This window comes from Peromyscus eremicus, chromosome 8a (genome assembly GCF_949786415.1).
Source record: "Peromyscus eremicus chromosome 8a, PerEre_H2_v1, whole genome shotgun sequence".
In the NCBI taxonomy this organism is placed as follows: domain Eukaryota; kingdom Metazoa; phylum Chordata; class Mammalia; order Rodentia; family Cricetidae; genus Peromyscus; species Peromyscus eremicus.
Genome location: NC_081423.1, coordinates 32,786,093 through 32,804,908, shown reverse-complemented (window position 1 = coordinate 32,804,908; position 18,816 = coordinate 32,786,093). Strand labels below are relative to the sequence as shown.

Genomic DNA, 18,816 nt, shown 5'->3' with positions numbered 1-18,816 from the left:
ATTGGTTTTTTTTTTGGGGGGGTAGGGTGGGAGTTTCCTGTCCTGAATCTCGCTCTGTAGACCAGGCTGGCCTTGAACTCACAGAGATCCGCCTGCCTCTGCCTCCTGAGTGCTGGGATTAAAGGCGTGCACCACCACTGCCCGGCTTGTCATTGGTTTTAAGCACCATGATTATGATGTGTCTTTGGTGTGGTGTCCCTCCAACCCCCCATATTTTCTTTGGTGATAGATTTTGTCAAGCTTCTTGGATCTGTGGGTTTACAATTTATACCACTGTTTTGTCAGATAATTTTGTTCTGCTTTTCTTCCCTGTCCTTTTGGAGTGTGTGGTTACTTGTATTTTAGCTTACTTAAAGTTGTCATATATTAGTTAGGCCTAATTTACTTTCTTTAAGTTAGCTTTCTTTTTCTTTTTCTTTTTCTTTTTTTTTATTTTGGACTAGTTTTCATGGCTGTGCCCTTAATTTCACTTTTTTTTTTTTTTTAGTATCATCTAATATTTTCATCACTAGAGGTTGTGGGAATTTGTTTCCCATGTGTTTATGTAACATTTCCCTCTCCATTTATCAACTATAAGAACTTTTATTATCTTTGGCACTGTTTCTGTCATCCGTTTTCATTTTAGGTTGGTTTAAAGTCATTTTGTTTCTTCCTGTTTGCATACTTCATAATTTTTGTTTGGATATAGAAAGTACAGAAGTTACTGTTTTGAGTTCTAGATAATTTTATATTCTTAGAAGTACTTTGAGCTTTGTTCTGAGGTAGAGTTAAATATCTTAGAAACAGTTTGATTTCCTTGAAGCTTGCTTTTAAATAGTACTTTACTAAGTACTCTCTGGTTAAAAGGTTTTTCATTCTGGCTGGTGGAAAATCAAATTGTTCTGATCTTTGAGATCCCAAGGATTGATTTCTCTGTTCTTGTCGGTTTCTCTCTGCTCTCCTCTTCGTGTCAGGGTTATTCCATATATATATATATATATATATATATATATATATATATAACTCCATCCTGTGAATGTCACGTGCCTTGACCTCTCCAGGTTCCAGCTTCATCTCAACTTAAATAGACCATCAGGCTCTGCCTGAATTCTGTCCTGTTAACATATTTTCAGGACACCAGGCAGACGGCTGGGCTGACTTTATTTCCCAACTGTCACTGCTGCTCTGTGTTGCCTAGCACCCACCATCTGAAAATGCCCCTTCCTCTCTTCCTTCTGAGTCTCTTGGAGGTTTTGTTCTATTTCTCTTTTTCTTGTGGTTTTCAGTCCTTTGATAGTTGCTGAAATGGAAATTTCATGGCCGCCTTTTCCTTAGGAGTAAATCCACTCGTTTATTTTTCAGCTAATTGTGGAGCGGGTGGTTGACCTTAATCTAATCAGGGATTGGTCGACTTGAGCCAGATTTCTCTGGTTGTGAGCTCTATGCCTGTTGTTGGATCATCCCTCTTCCATTTATAGCTCCCAGCTGGAATCTTCCCCAGGGTTTCAGAGTTCCTCTGCTTGAGTTATAGAAGACAGCTTGGATTCTGTTGGCCTCAGCATCTGCTCTCAGCTTACTTCTTAGCTGCTGTTTGTGATTCTGGAACTGATACTGAAGAGGATCCCCTTCATACCTTCCTGTGCTTCCCAGCTCTCCAGGGTTTCTGGCCTCCCTTGTTGCCTTTGTTGTTCTCCAGTGCAGCAGTGGGCCAGCAGCAATGTTGCTGAGCAAACAGGTGCTTTACAATTATTTTCATTTAATTTTAAATTTGTGTAATACCTTTTGTGATCACTCCCTATACCTAACTCCTCCCAGGTCTTCTCCTACCTCCCTACCTGCCCAACTTCATGTTCTCTTTCTTTCTCTTAAAAAATAAACAAAAAGACATGGAGTTCAGTTTGTGTTGGCCAGTTACTCCCGAATGTGAGGCTTGTCCTGGAGTGTGGTTGATATGCCAAGTGTCACTCCATTAGAGAAGACTGACTTTCCCTTACCCGGCAGCAATCAAATGCCAGTAGCTTCTTGCCTAGGGGTAGGACTTTTTGCCCACTACCAACAAATTCTTGTTATATGAATCTAAAATTACATGTATATAAAAAAATTCTGCCTGAAGATACCAAGGTACTTTCCTGTCTCTCTTCCCATTTTAGTGGGAGAGTGTTTTGATTACCTGCTTTTGAGGTGCAACTGTAGTGTTCAACAGCTGTATTTGTTCCAGGCCTTTTTGAGATACCAGTGTAGGGTCTTCTATTTATTGATTATTATATACATGAACTATTGGTTAATATGCATTTTATATTGCTAACAGGAATGTCCTTTGTCATGCTATGAACTTTTTTTTTCTTTTTTTCTAAATCTTTGTAAATCTGTGGGTTAGTTAAATTGCTTTTATTTCTTGATAGGTTCACTATGCCTAGTCCCTTAGGGTTCGTTTGTTTGCAGCAAACCTTACTGAACTGCTGTGAATGTGTTCATTCGGTAACTTCTCTTTGCTTCTCATATATCTGAATGACTGACTTGATGATAATCACAGAAGTACTAAACTGGGAAACAGTAACGATCATCTGTAATTCTTGTTTCTTCTAGAATGTCAGATGTTTAGATTTTTTTTTCCAGAATCTTTATAAATACATAGTTTAGTTATTTGGATTTCTTGGTAGGTTCATTAATTATATATAGTCTCTTAGCTTTCTAATCACCACCATATGATTTCAGGGAACAATAATTCTTCCTGTCTCCTGATATTTAGCCATAAAGTATTCTGGGAACTTTAGAGTGAAGTCACTTATTAGAATGTGGCTCTTTTTTTTTTTTTTTCCCCGAGACAGGATTTCTCTGTGTAGCTTTGCGCCTTTCCTGGAACTCACTTTGGAGACCAGGCTGGCCTCGAACTCACAGAGATCCGCCTGCCTCTGCCTCCCGAGTGCTGGGATTAAAGGCGTGCGCCACCACCGCCCGGCAGAATATGGCTCTTAACCGACTTAAAATAGGCTGAAATTTAAGTACAGTTTCTACTTAACTACATTCTTGGATCAAGATTGTCACAGTTTTACCAAAGTGTAATTGATATGCAAAAAAGAGCATGCATGGGGGCTGGAGAAATGGCTGGGTGACATTTGCCCTTGTAGAGGACCCCAAGTAAAGTACTAGCACCCATATCAGGTGGTTCAGAAAGAACTGCAACTGCAGCTGCATGGGATTGGATACCCTTTTCTGGCCTTTGCCATCATCTGCATGTCTACACAGAAACCCACTCACATATACATAATTAAAAATAAGTTTTTTTAGATCAGCATTTATATATATTGTAATAATGTGATACATTCTGACCTGTAGGTACGCCTTTTAGTGCACCCATCATTCCTGAGAATCTATGATCCTTTTTTTTGTTTCCATGCCATTTTCTACATATGTTTCCTCATTTCTTTTCATTTTATTATTTTTCGAGGCAGGGTTTCTTTGTGTAGCCTTGGCTGTCCTGGAACTCACTCTGTTGACCAGGCTGGCCTTGAACTCACAGAGATCCACTTGCCTCTGCCTCCCAAGTTCTGGGATTAAAGTGAAGCTTCTTTCCTCATTTCTATACTAGATTTGTGTTTAATAGATTTATATAAATGACACCAATATGGCTTTTGTTGTTTATTTTTTTTAGTAGTCAGGTTTTTGTGTAGCCTTGGCTGTTCTTGAACTTGCTATGTAGCCAAGGATGACTTTAAATTAAATTTTTTAGCTTTCTGTCCCTGTGTCCTTCATTTTGGGACCAGCCACATACATGTACTATATACCTGGTATATATATGTTAGCCTTGGGAATCAAACCCAGGACTGCATGCAGCCAGGTAAGCACTCTGCCAACTGAGGTACATCCACACCTTCAATGTGTACTTTTTGTTTTGACTTGTTCTTCCTCTACTTACTCATACTTATTTTGAGGTTCATTTGTATTGATTTTCATTTGGTTTATTTTTTAATGGAGTAGTATTCTATTGCATGGTATAGCAACATTAGTATTAGTTAACCTGTTGAATATATAGGGGCTATTTATGGTATTTGACCATTACAAATAAGGCCACTCATAGCTTTTATTTCTCTGGTGTAAATATCTGTGGTCAAATGGTAGTGTATTTTTAAACTTTTGAAACTCTTGAGACTGTTTAGAAATAGTTTCCTTTCCTTCCTTGCCCTCCCCTCTCCTCCTCTCCCCCGTTCCCCTCCCTTCCCCCTCTTCTTCCATGTCTGATGGGCACCCTTAGCACAGTGGCATATAGTGAGTGTTTTAGATTTAGCTATCCTTATGAGTGTGTAGTGCTATTTTAGTGTGGCTTTAATTCATGTTTTTTAAATTATTGCTTATATTGAGCATATTTCAGTATGACTATTTGCCATCTGTTTGTCCTTTTTGCTAGAGTGTCTGTTTAAATCTTGTACTTCTTTTCAAAATTGTATTTTTAAGTTCTTTATTGTCTTAGTCCTTTTTAAATATACTACAGGCTAGGTAATTTATAAACAGTTCAAAGTTGTTTTATAGCTTCAGAGTCTAGAGCAGTGGTTCTCAACCTTCCTAATGCTATGACCCTTTAATACAGTTCCTCATGTTGTGGTGACCTCCAACTATAAAATTATTTTCGTTGCTGCTTCATAACTATAATTTTGCTACTGTTGTGAATCATACTGTAATACCTAGTTTTTCCAGTGGTCTCAGACGACCCTTGTGAAAGGATCCTTTGACCACCAAGGGCATCGAGACTCACAGGTTGAGAACTACTTTATTAGAGGCTGAGAAGACTGAGATCAAAGGGCTGCATCTGGTGACGGCCTTTGCTATGCACAGCATAGGTGAAAACATGTCATAGCAAGAGTGTGTGAGAGAGATTGAGAAGAGACCAAACTTTCATAAATTTGTTCCCAGTATGACATCAGTCTGTTCATGAGGGCACAGTGCTGACGACCTGAACATACATCATGTCCTACTGGTGAGTTATATCAAAAATGTAGCTTTTTTTCCACTTAGTATGAGGAAATATTCAAGGCTGTGTGAATAGGTGCTCACTTTTAGCATTCCAGTGCCTACTTGGAGCACTTATGTCATCCAGTGCCTACTTGGACAGCTAAATGGTTTCCTGGTTTGGAAATGCTTGTTAAAGCCACTGTAAACTTCTGGGATTTCATTTCATGACCCATTTCTTTCCTTATTTTTCTACTTGGCTGGAGATTGAACCTAGAGGCTTGTGGGCTTTACCCTCAACAGAATGTGATTCTCCCCCAATCCCCAAGACAAGGTCTCACTGTAGCCTGTGCTGGTCTCAGACTCATTTGTTTCTGGTTAGTGGTGTGTGTGTGTGTGTGTGTGTGTGTGTGTGTGTGTGTGTGTGTGTGTGTGTGAAGTGTAATGTGTATTTTTTTACTTTACAAAAGCACTAGCTGTTGGTTCATTGGTTTAATCTGTTCTCTTACTCTCTCAGGTTTGGATTAAATTTCTTCTTTACTAGTTTATTAATACAGAAACCAAATCCATCCCTTCATTGATGAAACTATATTTCTTTTCTTTCAATACAGAGTAGTTTTCAGTTAGTTTTTTAATTGCTTCTGACCAGTGAGGTAGTTTTAAGCATTTTCTAGGTATCTTTACCAATTTCTAAGTTTAATTCCAACATGATTTGGACAGAAAACATTATTTTAATCTCTTTGAGTTTATGGAATCTTGTCTAGTAAACATTCTATTTACACTTGATGTAAGTCGTGAAGTTAAGTTGGTGGAGTTGTTGGCATGTTCATATCCTTTTTGTCTTGTTAATTGAGAGAAGGGTTCTGAAATCTTGATTGGATTTCTCTTTCTCCTTACATGCAGTTTTGCCAGGTTTTGCCAAAGTGCTTTCACAACTTTGTTAGAATTCCCATAAATGTCTAGGAGTTTGTACTCCTGGTTGAGTTGACTTTCTTTATTGTGATAGGATTTGGTCCTTTGGCTCCTTTGACTGCTCCAGCTCTCTTCTCACAGGTGTTAGCATTCTTGTACTCTCATCCCTATTTAGTTATAGTTGAAATGCATTTCTTGACTGTGGCCTATAAGGTGGTCTTTTTAAAAATGCAAACTGGTCATTAGTTCATGTTATTGGGGGCTATTTAGACATTTTAATGTGACTGGTTAGATCTCAAGCCCACCATCTTACTAGTTTTTAATTACCCCATTCTGTTTTATATTTTGTTTTCCTCTTTTTGAAATAAGTGGGTATGTGAATGGTGTACATTGTCATATGCCACTTTCTATGTTGTGTTAGAACCTCACACTGCACTTTCTCATCTTTGTGCTTATGTCATAGGTTATATGTGTCTGCCCTGAATCTTGTAGTTTCTGTTAATTTTGCTTTAAAATAGTTCATTATTAGTTCATTTTGAGGTAGTCAGACTGGCCTTGAACTTATTACAGCTGAGGATGATATTAAATGCTTAACCTCTGTCTTCACCTCTCAAATGACAGTATTGTAGACATGTGCCATCACACCTGACGTTAGTCTTGTTTTATAGAGAAATTTAAAATAATTTTAAAAGTTTGTATGTTGTATTTATCCATCTATTTACTACAGATATGAGCATTCCTAATCTGAAGGACCTGAGATCTAAAACTTAGTATCCATGTTTTAAAATTTCAGATTTTGGAACATTTTAGATTATCAGATTACGTCTGTGTGCCAATAATTCCACATCTGAAAATCTCAGAAGTAGAGGTGTATAGCTTGTATTTCTGATAAATTTCCATCTGGTAATACTGTTTTTGTTGTTGTTGTTGTTGTTTTGGGTTTTTTTTTGTTTTGTTTTGTTTTGTTTTTTTGTTTTTCGAGACAGGGTTTCTCTGTGTAGCTTTGCTCCTTTCCTGGGACTCACTTGGTAGTCCAGGCTGGCCTCGAACTCACAGAGATCCTCCTGGCTCTGCCTCCCGAGTGCTGGGATTAAAGGCGTGTGCCACCACCGCCCGGCTGGTAATACTGTTTTTATACTGCCTAAAGAGTTTTCTACCTTATAGAGCTACTGTCAGTAAATTCTTTCAGCTTCCCTCTACCAAAAAGGAAAATTGCCTTCACTTGAAAAACTGTATTTATACTGCATTGACAGGATCCTTCCCCCTAGTATATTAAAAACTGTGCTCCAGTCATTTTCTGTAAGTAGACATTTACTGACACAATCTTTTTCTTTATGAAACGTAATTTTTCCCCATACGGCTACCTTTAATATTTTTGTCTTAATTATTTTAAGCCATTTGATTACTGTGTGCCTTCATACAGTTTTCTTTTTCTGAATTTTGTTGTTGTTGAAAATAATAATTTATCTGGTTAGAGAAATCTTAATAATTAACTTTCATTTATTATCAGTGATACATGTTCACTCTCCATAGTGATGGGCTTCCATGAAGACATTTTCGTTCATATTCTCCCTCTGTCTCCCTTTCCTTCTTCCCAACTTCCCCTTCTGCTAGTCTCTGTTGGAATTTACTGAGCTTTTTGTGTCTGTGGGTGTATTAGTTACATGTCTCATTGCTATGCCAAAAATACCTGGAAAAGGCAACCTAAAGGAAGGGAAGGTTTATTTTGGCTCTCAGATTCGGGAAATACAGTCTGTCATGATTGGGAGCATCTAGTGTCAGGAGCAGAAGACAGGCAAGAAGCAGAGAGCTGTGAGTGCTGGTGCTCAGGCCTGTTTCTTTTCCAGTCGGAGACCTCAAGCATAGAATGGTACAATCCACTTCCCATCTCAGCTAACCTAATCAAGATAATCCTTGAGAGACATATCCAGAGATTTGTTTCCATGGTGATTCTAAATTCCATCAGATTGACTATCAAGATTAACCATCACACTGGGTTAATAGGTTTTTTTTTTGCATAAGTAACATTTTTTTGCCTCCCTTTTTCTTTTTCTTATAACAGCTTGAAATGCAATTCTTGCATGATATATATAATTTATCAACCTAAAGTGAACTTTTAGTGAATTTTATGTAGTTATAGATTTGTGCAATGTTTATCTCAGTTTGAGAACTCTATATTTACTAGCATTCATTTTTCCGTTTCCCCTCAGCATCCCTTCTAATAAGTATTACTCTTCCCTCTTGGTGTGTGTTTTACTATTCTGGACATTTCATACTGGCATTCATATGATATGTGATCTCTTATCACCAGTTCTTTCACTTAAAGAGTATTTTTAAGGTTGGTCCTTATTCTAGCACATACTTGTTTCACATATAATATTGTGTGGGAATGAGCATACCATATTTTATTTATCCATTTATCTAATCATAGACATCTAGATTGTTTCCAGTTTTAAGTCTTAAAACATTCTTCTGTAATCTTTTTGTTTTGTTTTGTTTTGTTTTGTTTTTCTAGACAGGATTTTTCTGTGTAGTTTTACGCCTTTCTTGGAACTCACTTTGTAGACCAGGCTGGCCTCGAACTCACAGAGATCCTCCTGCCTCTGCCTCCTGAGTGCTGGGATTAAAGGCATGTGCCACCACCGCCCGGCTCCTATATTCATTTATATGTGGACATATGAGTATATACCTAAGAATTAACTGGTGCTCATGTATTAACTCCATATTGAACTTTTTAAGGAACTGCCATGCTAATTAAGTGTCTGGGCCATTTTACATTTCCACTAGCAGCACAAAAGATTTTTTGTTTGCTTTGTGTTTCTAGGCAGGGTTTCTCTGTGTAGCCCTGGCTGTTCTAGAACTTGCTTTAGACCAGGCTGGCCTCAAACTCACAGAGATCCAACTGCCTCTGCCTCCTGAGTGCTGGAATTAAAGGTGTGTGCTACCACCACCCCTGAAGCTCGGAATATTTTAATTTTAATGAATTGAAATTTTTTTTTTTTTTTTTTTGGTTTTTCGAGACAGGGTTTCTCTGTGTAGCTTTGCGCCTTTCCTGGAACTCACTTGGTAGACCAGGCTGGCCTCGAACTCACAGAGATCCGCCTGGCTCTGCCTCCCAAGTGCTGGGATTAAAGGCGTGCGCCACCACCGCCCGGCTGAATTGAAATTTGTTTTGCTTGTACTTTTACAGTATCATTGTCTAATCCATGTCCATGCAGACTTTCAGTTTTGTGTGCTTCCCCACACACTGGGGATTAAATTCAGGGCTTCATGCATATTTGACAGGTACCTTATCACTGAGCTGCATTCTCAAATTTTGCATGCTTTTGAGTTTTGTATATGATGTGAAGTAAGGGTCCAACTTTTTTTTTTTTTTTTTAACTTACAGAATTTTTGTGTGTGACATTGTATCTGTGCCCAAGAAGGCCAGAAAAGGACAACATATTTTCTGAGACTAGAGCTTTTGATGGTTCTGAGCTACCTTGTGGGTGCTAGGAATTTAACCCAGGTCCTCTGGAAGAGCAGCCAGTGCTCTTAACCACTAAGCCATCTCACCAGCACCCCATCCTCATTCTTTCATATATGACTATCCAGTTATACTTTCCCATTGTTTCTTAATTTTTTTTCCTGTCTCCTGCATATCTATTTGAGTGCTCCAGTTATATATGCATTCCACTGTTAAAAGTTGTGTCAGATATTTCTGAAGTACTGTGTTTTTTCAGAGAGAGAGAGAGAGAGAGAGAGAATGTACGTATTTAGGTTTTTCTTGCCCTGCCTTCAAATATAGTAATTTTCTTCAGTGTCTAATCTGCTGTTAATTTTATCCCCCCCCCATTCTGAATAATGATGTCAGTAATCTTATTGCTACCTTTTGTAGTTTTGATTGTTTTCGTCATAAATTTTTTACTTTCCTGTTTATATGCTTCGTAATTTTTTCATTGGTGCCAGAAACTGAAAGCTTTTCTTTTTTGGATGATACATGTTTGAGTATTCCTCCAACTAACCTTGGGCATTGTTATGTGCAGTGAAGTTACTGGAAAGCAGTTTGACTCTTTTGAGGCTTTGCCTTAAGCTTTTCTAGGTGAGACCAGAGCAGTTATTAGTCTGAAGTTGAATTTTGATCATATGCCTTCTGAGTTGAAAGGATTTTGTTCTCCCATCAGTAGCTGGGAACAGTGTGGCCTTGGCCATTTGGGAGTTTCCCTCTCTGGCTCAGGCAGTTTTTCACATTCAGTGTTAATACCCAAGATCACTTTGTTTCTTTGTGCTGTTCCTTGAATTCTGACCACCACAGTGTCAGTGCTCTTGTCTCTAGAGCTCAGGAGATTAATTACTCTGCTCTAGTTGTGATTGCCCCCCCCTCCTGTTTTGCAAATTCTGCCCAGGAAGTACACTGAGACAACTGTGGAAGCCACCTGTTTGTTTCCCATTCTTCCTGGGTTGGTGTCTGGTACATTGGTTTCAGGTAGGATAACAAATTGAGGCTTTATTAGCCTACCTTAATTAGAAGGTTTCAAGGTAGTCAGTTCTCAAAGGTTGGTGTATTTTCACTACATCTGTCTGTTTCATTCTCTCTCAGATTAAGTCTGAAACATTATGGAGAAAGTTTTTTATGGATTGTAGAAACTATTGACCTTGTAATCAAGAAATAACTAAGTGTAGATTTAATACTGCATTGAAAGGGTGATGTAGTTTTAGTTACTAAGTACTGTGTCTATTGCTTGACTTAGTATCTGAAATGTTTCTGGGCAGATATTTTCACTTGTGCGTTAACAATACAGTTTTTCTTGTTTGTTTTTGTTTTTTGAGACAAGATCTCACTGTGTATACCAGGCTGGCCTGGAACTCCCAGAGGTATGCTTGCCTTTGACTCTCTAGTGTTAGAATTAAAGGCTTACACCACCACACCTGGCTTTACTGCCTAGAAGGCCCCACATGACAGATTCTGTTTTTTTTATATGATGCAGTTATCACTTGAGTAATTAGTCTCTAATCTCAACTAATTTGAGAATACCTTAGTTTTTTTTTTTTAAGGCAGAATTCCTATTTTCTAGTTTATAGAATAAACAGTTTTTCAATTAGTATTTGATTTTGTCTTACATAAACTTATCTTTCATAGTATCCAGAATCTGGATTTAGCATTGCCGTGAATTATTCATATTTTCGTTTATCATAGCTGAGATCATTTAAAGGATAAATTCTTTCCAGTGTGCTTTTAAAATGAAGATAGTCTCAAGTATTGACATTTCACTCTAAAAGTTTAAATTTTAGTTTCATTCTAATTAGAGTTAATTATTTAGTGTATGTAGTGAATTGTTCTAAAATAGATAAAATCTTCCTTGTTAAGCCTTCTTAAACTTTTTTAAATAGTAATTTAAATACCTAATTAAAACATCTGAATTGTATTTCATACATGGACCAAATTTTGGAGATCACTATATAATCCTTTCCTCCCTTTTTTTTCTGTCTTGCAGGCAAAGTAAAAACTTTAAGTTCATCTTTGTGGTCACTAACTCACTTGACAGCTTTGCATCTGAGTGACAATTCACTATCCTGTATCCCTTCAGAAATTGCCAAGCTTCACAATCTGGTATATCTGGACCTGTCCCATAACCAAATCCAGAGTTTACCGGCAGAACTCGGAAACATGGTATCACTCAGGTATGCAGACTTAGTATTGGACACTGCAGACTCAGTCATGGACGGTTAGGGTCCCCCAAAACAGTGACATTTTATATTTAAAGAAAGGAAGCATCATAACTGTGTCTTTTATTGAAAGATTTTTGGTAAGAATTGAATGTCCAATAATAAAAATTAAGTAGGTCCATTGCTTAGGTTTTTTGTTGTTATTGTTAATTGTTTTTTTCTGAGACAGGGTTTCTAGTGTATCTCTCACTGTCCTCACTCTGTAGACCAGGCTGGCCCTCAAACTCAGAGATCCACTTGTCTCTTTCCCTAGTGCTTAAAGTGAGGGATTAAAGGTGTACACTACTACTTCTTGACATTACTTAGTTTTTTTATTGCTGTGCTTTGTGTTATGTATTTTATTTTTGAGCCAAAAATTTTTTTTAACATAATTCTTTATTGATTCTTTGGAAATTTCACACCATGCATCCCAACCCCACTGACTTCCCAGTCCCTCCATATCCACCCCTCAAACCCTGTAGCATGCTCTCCCAAAAGACCGCCCCCCCAAAAAAAATTAATTAAAAACAACAGCAAAAATCCCCACCTCCCTCCTCCATCTTTCCAGCACCTCTCCATTCATCCTAGTGGCATTGGAAGCTGTGGTGTGTCACACAGTAAAACGCTTTTGTCCAGTCAGCCTCACCCACAAAATGTTCATTGCAATGAGTCAGTGGTCTGAACCAAAAAATTTTAAACACTGTAAAGCACTGGGTTATTTGATGTACTTGCCTGTGGCCAGCAGTTGGTGCCATGCCAACATCCTTAATGACACTAGTCCTCTACTAGTGTTATTAACACTGTTGCCCATAGTAGGAAAGCCTTGGCATGAACAAAGCTAGAATTAGTTACTGTGCTTAAAAGCCTTGTAGTCTCATGGATAGAATTTGTAGCGATGCTGTTCCTTTGGGAATCTTTGGCATTTGTAAATTATGTGATCTTGGACAGGTTTAAGAACCTAAGGCCAGAGGTTAGAGATGTTGGGCGATGAGGAGTGAAAAACAGCTAACTCTTCCCAGCTTTAATTTCTCAGCAAATCATAATTGCTGGGTGTTTTGTTTGTTTGCTTTTGTTTTTGTTTTTTAACCTTTGAAGGTAGATAAGATCTACATACCTACAAAGCTGAACCCAGCGTACCTGCTCTTGCACAGTGGTTTCCATGGCTTTTCTGCTATCTTCTAGTGTAAGGACTAAAGACCTTATGGTTGTTTCTTTGTCTTTATTGCTCTTACACAAGCCTTTTTCTTGGCTTAGTTATTAAGTATTTACTATGACTATTTTTAATCCTTGGAAACAAACTGATGTAGAGAACCTCTTACTCTCCATATAATGTGTTTGGAAATAAGTAGGAACCAGTTATTCTGATCTGGGTTTTTTGTTGTTCAGTTCTCAGAAGCAACCAAAATTTTTATTTAAAGAAACAGGATAGTAGAAGTCATTCTTTTTTCATCTAAAATCTAGTTAGTAAAACTTAATGCAGGAACTTGACAGTGTCTCCATTTGGTGTTGGAATTTGGTTGCCTTTTTTCTTTAAAGATTCTTATGATATTTGTATTGTGGTTATAAAAAACATTAAGCTTTTGTTTATATAACTTTTACTTTTAAACTGAAATTTTTGTAAATTTGGAGAACTATTAAAGGTTTGCAATTTTGCAACCATCATTAAGCTCATTAAACAGTCCTCATGGTAGCTGCAAGTAACTACTTTTCTTATTTCTGTAACCAAGTGCTTGAGCAGAAACAACTTAAAGGAGAAGCTATTTCATTTGACTGATGGTTTGAGGGGGATGCAGTCCCATCATAGTGGGAAAGACATGGTAGCAGAAATGCACAGCAGCTGATCACATTGCATCCACCATCAGGAAGTGAAGTTGAGACATCCCTAGCCCTGTGTGGTGGTACTATCCATATTGAGGCTGGGTCCTCCTCAGTTTAACCTCTCTGGAAGTACCCTCACAGATGCACCTTTGAGATCTGTCTCATGGGCTGTTTAATCCTTTCTGCTATCTTAAGCATGTATAGTGGAGCACACATGCCAGACTAGCACTGCTTTGCTGCTTGCAAACTATGTTTCTAGCCTATAGAGGCAAGTATTTCAGTTGAGAGTAATTTTATGTATCCATGGATTTAACAACTTTTAAAAATTGAAGCTTGTTGGGCTGGAGAGATGGCTCAGGGGTTAAGAGCACTGCCTGCTCTTCCAGAGATGCTGAGTTCAATTCCCAGCAAGCAACCAACCACATGGTGGCTGACAACCATCTATAGTGAGATTTGGTGCCCTCTTCTGGCATGTAGGTATGCATGCAGGCAGAGCACTGCATACATAATAAGTAAATCTTTTTTAAAAAGTGAAGCTTGTATCATACTTTGTTCTTGTTTCTTCTTTCTTAGGTTTTTTGTTTGTTTTTTTCTCTGTATATTACCAAAGGTTTGGTCTGTGGCAGTTTTGTTTGTTGTTTAACTACATAGGAAGGCCAAGGCTAGGTAATGGAATATAATGCATAAAACTTTGTCATTCTTAGGTACATACTTTCCTAGAAATAACATTGTTGATTTTAGCTGTTAAGGTTAAGATTACTATGTCTTCTGACTTCCTGGAAATTTTATATCAACAGGGAGCTCCGTTTAAATTACAACCAGTTACGAGTTCTACCTTTTGAGCTGGGAAAACTGTTTCGGTTGCAGACTTTAAGCCTGAAAGGTAAGATTTCATTTTTTTTTTTTTTTTGTTTTTGTTTTTTTTTTGGTTTTTCGAGACAGGGTTTCTCTGTGTAGCTTTGCGCCTTTCCTGGAACTCACTTGGTAGCCCAGGCTGGCCTCGAACTCACAGAGATCCACCTGGCTCTGCCTCCCGAGTGCTGGGATTAAAGGCGTGCGCCACCACCGCCCGGCTAAGATTTCATTTTTTTTCTTTACAGTTTCAAAAGAGCTGTAAGAGTTCTTACTGGGGGATGCTTTGGCAGGCAGTGCTGTTACCTCATGCTCTGTTGCTGTAGCTCCGCTGTAGTAGTTCTCTGTTCCTATGACTATTCATTCACCTCCAGGCTGGCTGTCTTTGTATTCTTAGCTGTTCTTGACCTGTCTGTTTCTTAGCTTCTGTCTTGATGATACATTACTTACACCATGCTTTCTCATCATGTCATAAATAGCTTTAACCTTATATTCTAATCAGACTGCAGCTTCCCATAAAGTAAGAAAGAAAATTTCCCCATATATAGAAATTTTTGATTTGGTCCTGGTACAAAAAATTATGCTTTTGAGGGTTTCTTTTTTAAAAAGTTGATTTATGGATACTTAATTAGTGTTGGAAGTGGAGAAGAGAGCACAAATAATGCAGTAGGACCCGTTGTGAAATATTGTAAGTCAGAAGGAGTCAAAGTCATATTTTTACAGTGTGTCAAGACATGGGCATGTTTTATAATGTAATTGGTTCTTCACCAGTCTGGGCAGGTGTGGACAGACAGCTATCTCCTAAAGGAAGACTTCCGAATAAAGTCTCTAAGAGTTACATTCATATTTCTAAAAGATAGTTACAGAATCAGGTGTATAGTCTTATATGTCTCTTTGGTATATAATAAAAACTGTTCAAGAAGTAAATAAAAAATAAAAATACAAACTTGTATATATATGTAATTTTTAGCAGCCATCAACTTTGCAGAAGGTTCAAGTCCATTTTATGTCAGAGAAAGCTGCTATTGTATATCCTTCCAGTTTACAGTTGATACAGACTACTTCTATATTAACATTAACTCATTAATCATCTTTTTGAGGCTGGAGAGATGACTTAGTGGTTAAGAGCACTGGCTGCTCTTTCAGAGGACCCGGGTTCAATTTCCAGCACCTACATGGTGGTTTACAACCATCTGTAACTCCAGTTTCAGGGGATCCTGTGCCTCTCTTCTGGCTTCCAAAGGCATAGGCATATGCCATGATGCACAGACATACATACAGGCAAAACACCCATACCCATAAAACAAATCTTTTAAAAAAGAAAATTAAAAACTACAAATTTTTTATATAAAAATTTCAAAAGTGATATTTTAATTTTGGTAAGTTTTTAGCAACTGTAATGTAACAGTGTTGTAATATGCTAATTTTTTGTGCTGTTAGGTGATTATTTTAATAAATTTTTCTAAGTTTGAGACACTGTATTATCTTAATTTACCTACTTAAAATTTCCTCAGGAAATCCACTTACCCAAGATATATTGAACCTCTGTCTGGAGCCAGATGGAACAAGAAGGCTACTGAATTACTTGCTCGATAATTTGTCAGGTACTGCAAAAAGAAGTAAGTGACTGTTGGTTTAGACTTTTATTAGGAAGACATGTAAGAATATCACTTAATTATTATTATTATTTTTTATATATATATACCCAGTTTCAACAGAACAACCACCTCCAAGATCTTGGATCATGTTACAAGAACCAGACAGAACAAGGCCAACGGGTTGGTAGCCCTATTTTCTAACTATTAATGTGACCAGCTCTTGTTAAATCTGAAAATATTGTTGTCAAGATTCAGATTTTGAACAACATTGAAGCAGTATTGTTATAGGTTGCTTTAGTTTGGGAAATAATGATAAAGATTTATTTCTGTAATGCATTTGCTTCTCAGCCAGGAGCAGTTTTATCTCCAGGGGACATGTATCAATTTTGACAATTCTGATTGTTAAAAATGGGAGAAATACTGCAGCAACCTAGGGATTGAAGTCAGGGATACAGCTAAATACCCTACAGCTCCTGGCCTAGTCAGCCTCTATTAGCCCCACGGAATGTCGATACTGCCACTGTTGAGCACCTGACCTATTGCATCGGATTCTCTGAACAAATACACAAAAATCTTTCCTCATTAGAGCTTTCATGTGCTGATGTTTTCTAAAGGTACTTGATATTAGCAAAATTATAAGATAGCTTTCTTACTTGAGAGGAATTGAACTAGTGGCCTCTGATCTATTTTTAACCTAAGTTTTATGAGAATGATTTAGTTCTCAGGGTATTTTTAACAGGATTTGGCTGATGATGTACCTGGTTTCTGCATGAATTAACACAGGCCACCTCGTTTCATGTTACTTTGCCTTATTTTGCTTCATAGATAATTAAAATGTGCTGTGGGTTTTGTTGCAACCCTATGTCAATATAATCTACCATTGCCATTTTTCCTGTAGCTCAGACAATATATTTTTTAGCAATAAAATGTTTCTTAGTTTGTGTATTTAAGACAGTGCTGTTCTATAGATTATAATGAAAAACTTTTTTTGTGCTCCAGGAAGCCAACAGTAACCTCTGTGGTTTGCTTTGATGCAGTACTCAATATTTTAGTGTTCTGGAGCCAAACTCACAGTCCATGTTCAAGTTAGTCTGTAGTTGCTCTATAAGAAAAAGAAAGTGCTGGGCGGTGGTGGCACACACCTTTAATCCCAGCACTCGGGAGGCAGAGGCAGGTGGATCTCTGTGAGTTAGAGGCCAGCCTGGGCTACAGAGTGAGATCCAGGACGGGCACCAAAACTACACAGAGAAACCCTGTCTCGAAAAACAAAAAAAGAAAAAAAGAAAAAGAAAAAGAAAGTTGGGCAGCCTGTTAAGGAAACTGCACGTCGTTTCCACATCCTACATTAACAGTTGGTGGCATAGAAGAAATAAGGAGTCTTGGTTTATGGAGTTAAGACTCAAGAACCTGTCTTTGTGCTTCTGTAGATACAAGCACATTTTATCCTAATTGGTTCATTTATCTGTCCTTCCATTACTTATTTTTTTCTTTCTGTTTCCACAGCTGGCATAGAGTAATAGCTTTTCAGTAACTATTAAGTTGAGTGGTTGAAGTCAGACTTAACATATAGTGAGGATTATTACTGAAAGAATTATGGCTTTTGGTTTTTTTTCTGCCATGTGTGTGAATCAGTTATCTTTCCTACAGCCTTGTTTTCTGTCATGTGCTATAATGTTCTTTGTGATAAATATGCGACCCGGCAGTTATACGGCTACTGTCCATCGTGGGCACTAAATTGGGACTACAGGAAAAAGGCCATTATTCAAGAAATCTTGAGCTGCAATGCTGATATTATAAGTCTTCAGGTAAGTCATGCAAAAGACTTTCAAATTGTGTGATCCTTCAAACCAGGACAAACCAAGAAGCAATTATACTAGACTATATTATGCTAATATATTTGAAATCGTAGTTTCAGCAGCTCTTAAAATTCTGTCTTTTTCTGGTTTAGGTGAATTCTGAGAACAGTAACTATCTTGCTTTGCAACCCTGTGCTGTCAAATAAAGCAAAACGGGTTCAACTAGGCTTTAAAAATTGGCAGTACCCTTTCTTCTTCCTCTAGTGTCCTGTGTACTGCATTGGAATTGGGTGGCAAAGTTACTAAAATTGTGGCATTATCTGGATATAGTCTTGTTTTACCAGAACTGTTACTAGAAAATTTAGGGTGAAGTGGAAAAAGATTGGACTGTCTGCACAGTAACCTAGGTTTGTTTGTTTTTAGCACAACTCTCATAATAACTTACACAGTTTTGGTTAATTTGTTTCTCTTCATGGGTCTAGAATTAAAATATGTGACAGCTGTGATTCCTTGTGTGGTTCTTGTTCCATCAGTTCTAAGACAAATCTACATGTGTAGGTATACATGTCTTTCATTTTGCACCTAAACTACACAGAACTGGCATTGACAACTGGTGCAATAAAGTTTTCTGATTGTTTTTAGATAAATTATATTCTGAAGATATTCTGTTCTTTAATCTGTAGAAAAAAAATTTCAGGCTGTACACATGGGTTAATGTATTGGACAGATTTTTGTCTTTGAAGTAATTTTGCTGGTTATGATTTTTCAGGAGGTCGAAACAGAGCAGTATTACAGTTTTTTTCTGGTAGAACTGAAAGAACGTGGCTATAATGGATTCTTCAGTCCTAAGTCTAGAGCTAGGACAATGTCGGAACAAGAAAGAAAGCATGTTGATGGCTGTGCAATATTCTTCAAGACAGAAAAGTAAGCCTATCTGATTTTTTTTTTTTTTTTGTAAAGAGATAATGTCCTCAGTATTTGCAGGGCGGGGCCAAGGATGTAGCAATTAATTGATAAATAAGAGAATGAAGTGCTATATTATTCAAGAAAACACAACTATTTAAAGTTTAAAGGGTCTTGTTTTTGTTTGAAATAACTTGTTTTGTGGGCATGCTGAAAGTACTGCTGTTTCTTTGAGTTGTCTTACTAGAGCTTTAATTCCAAGTGTTGATTGAAATACTAAATAGGTAACATTTCCTCTAGGAAACCTGTGCTTTGGAAGGTAATTGTTT

The 18,816-nt window shown here is 37.5% G+C and overlaps 1 protein-coding gene across 5 annotated transcripts in view; it reads left to right on the top strand.

The window, feature by feature from the left end:
- Cnot6 (CCR4-NOT transcription complex subunit 6) overlaps positions 1-18,816 on the top strand; it is a 46,671-nt gene that overhangs the window by 18,940 nt on the left and 8,915 nt on the right. For 3 of the 5 annotated variants that reach the window (XM_059270415.1, XM_059270416.1, XM_059270419.1), the window contains exons 3-8: positions 11,310-11,496; positions 14,136-14,221; positions 15,705-15,809; positions 15,900-15,968; positions 17,436-17,593; positions 18,354-18,508. In XM_059270415.1, the coding sequence (XP_059126398.1) occupies positions 11,310-11,496; positions 14,136-14,221; positions 15,705-15,809; positions 15,900-15,968; positions 17,436-17,593; positions 18,354-18,508 (760 nt within the window). The remainder of the gene's footprint in view (positions 1-11,309; positions 11,497-14,135; positions 14,222-15,704; positions 15,810-15,899; positions 15,969-17,435; positions 17,594-18,353; positions 18,509-18,816) is intronic. The other 2 variants (XM_059270418.1, XM_059270417.1) reach the window with 2 other exon arrangements.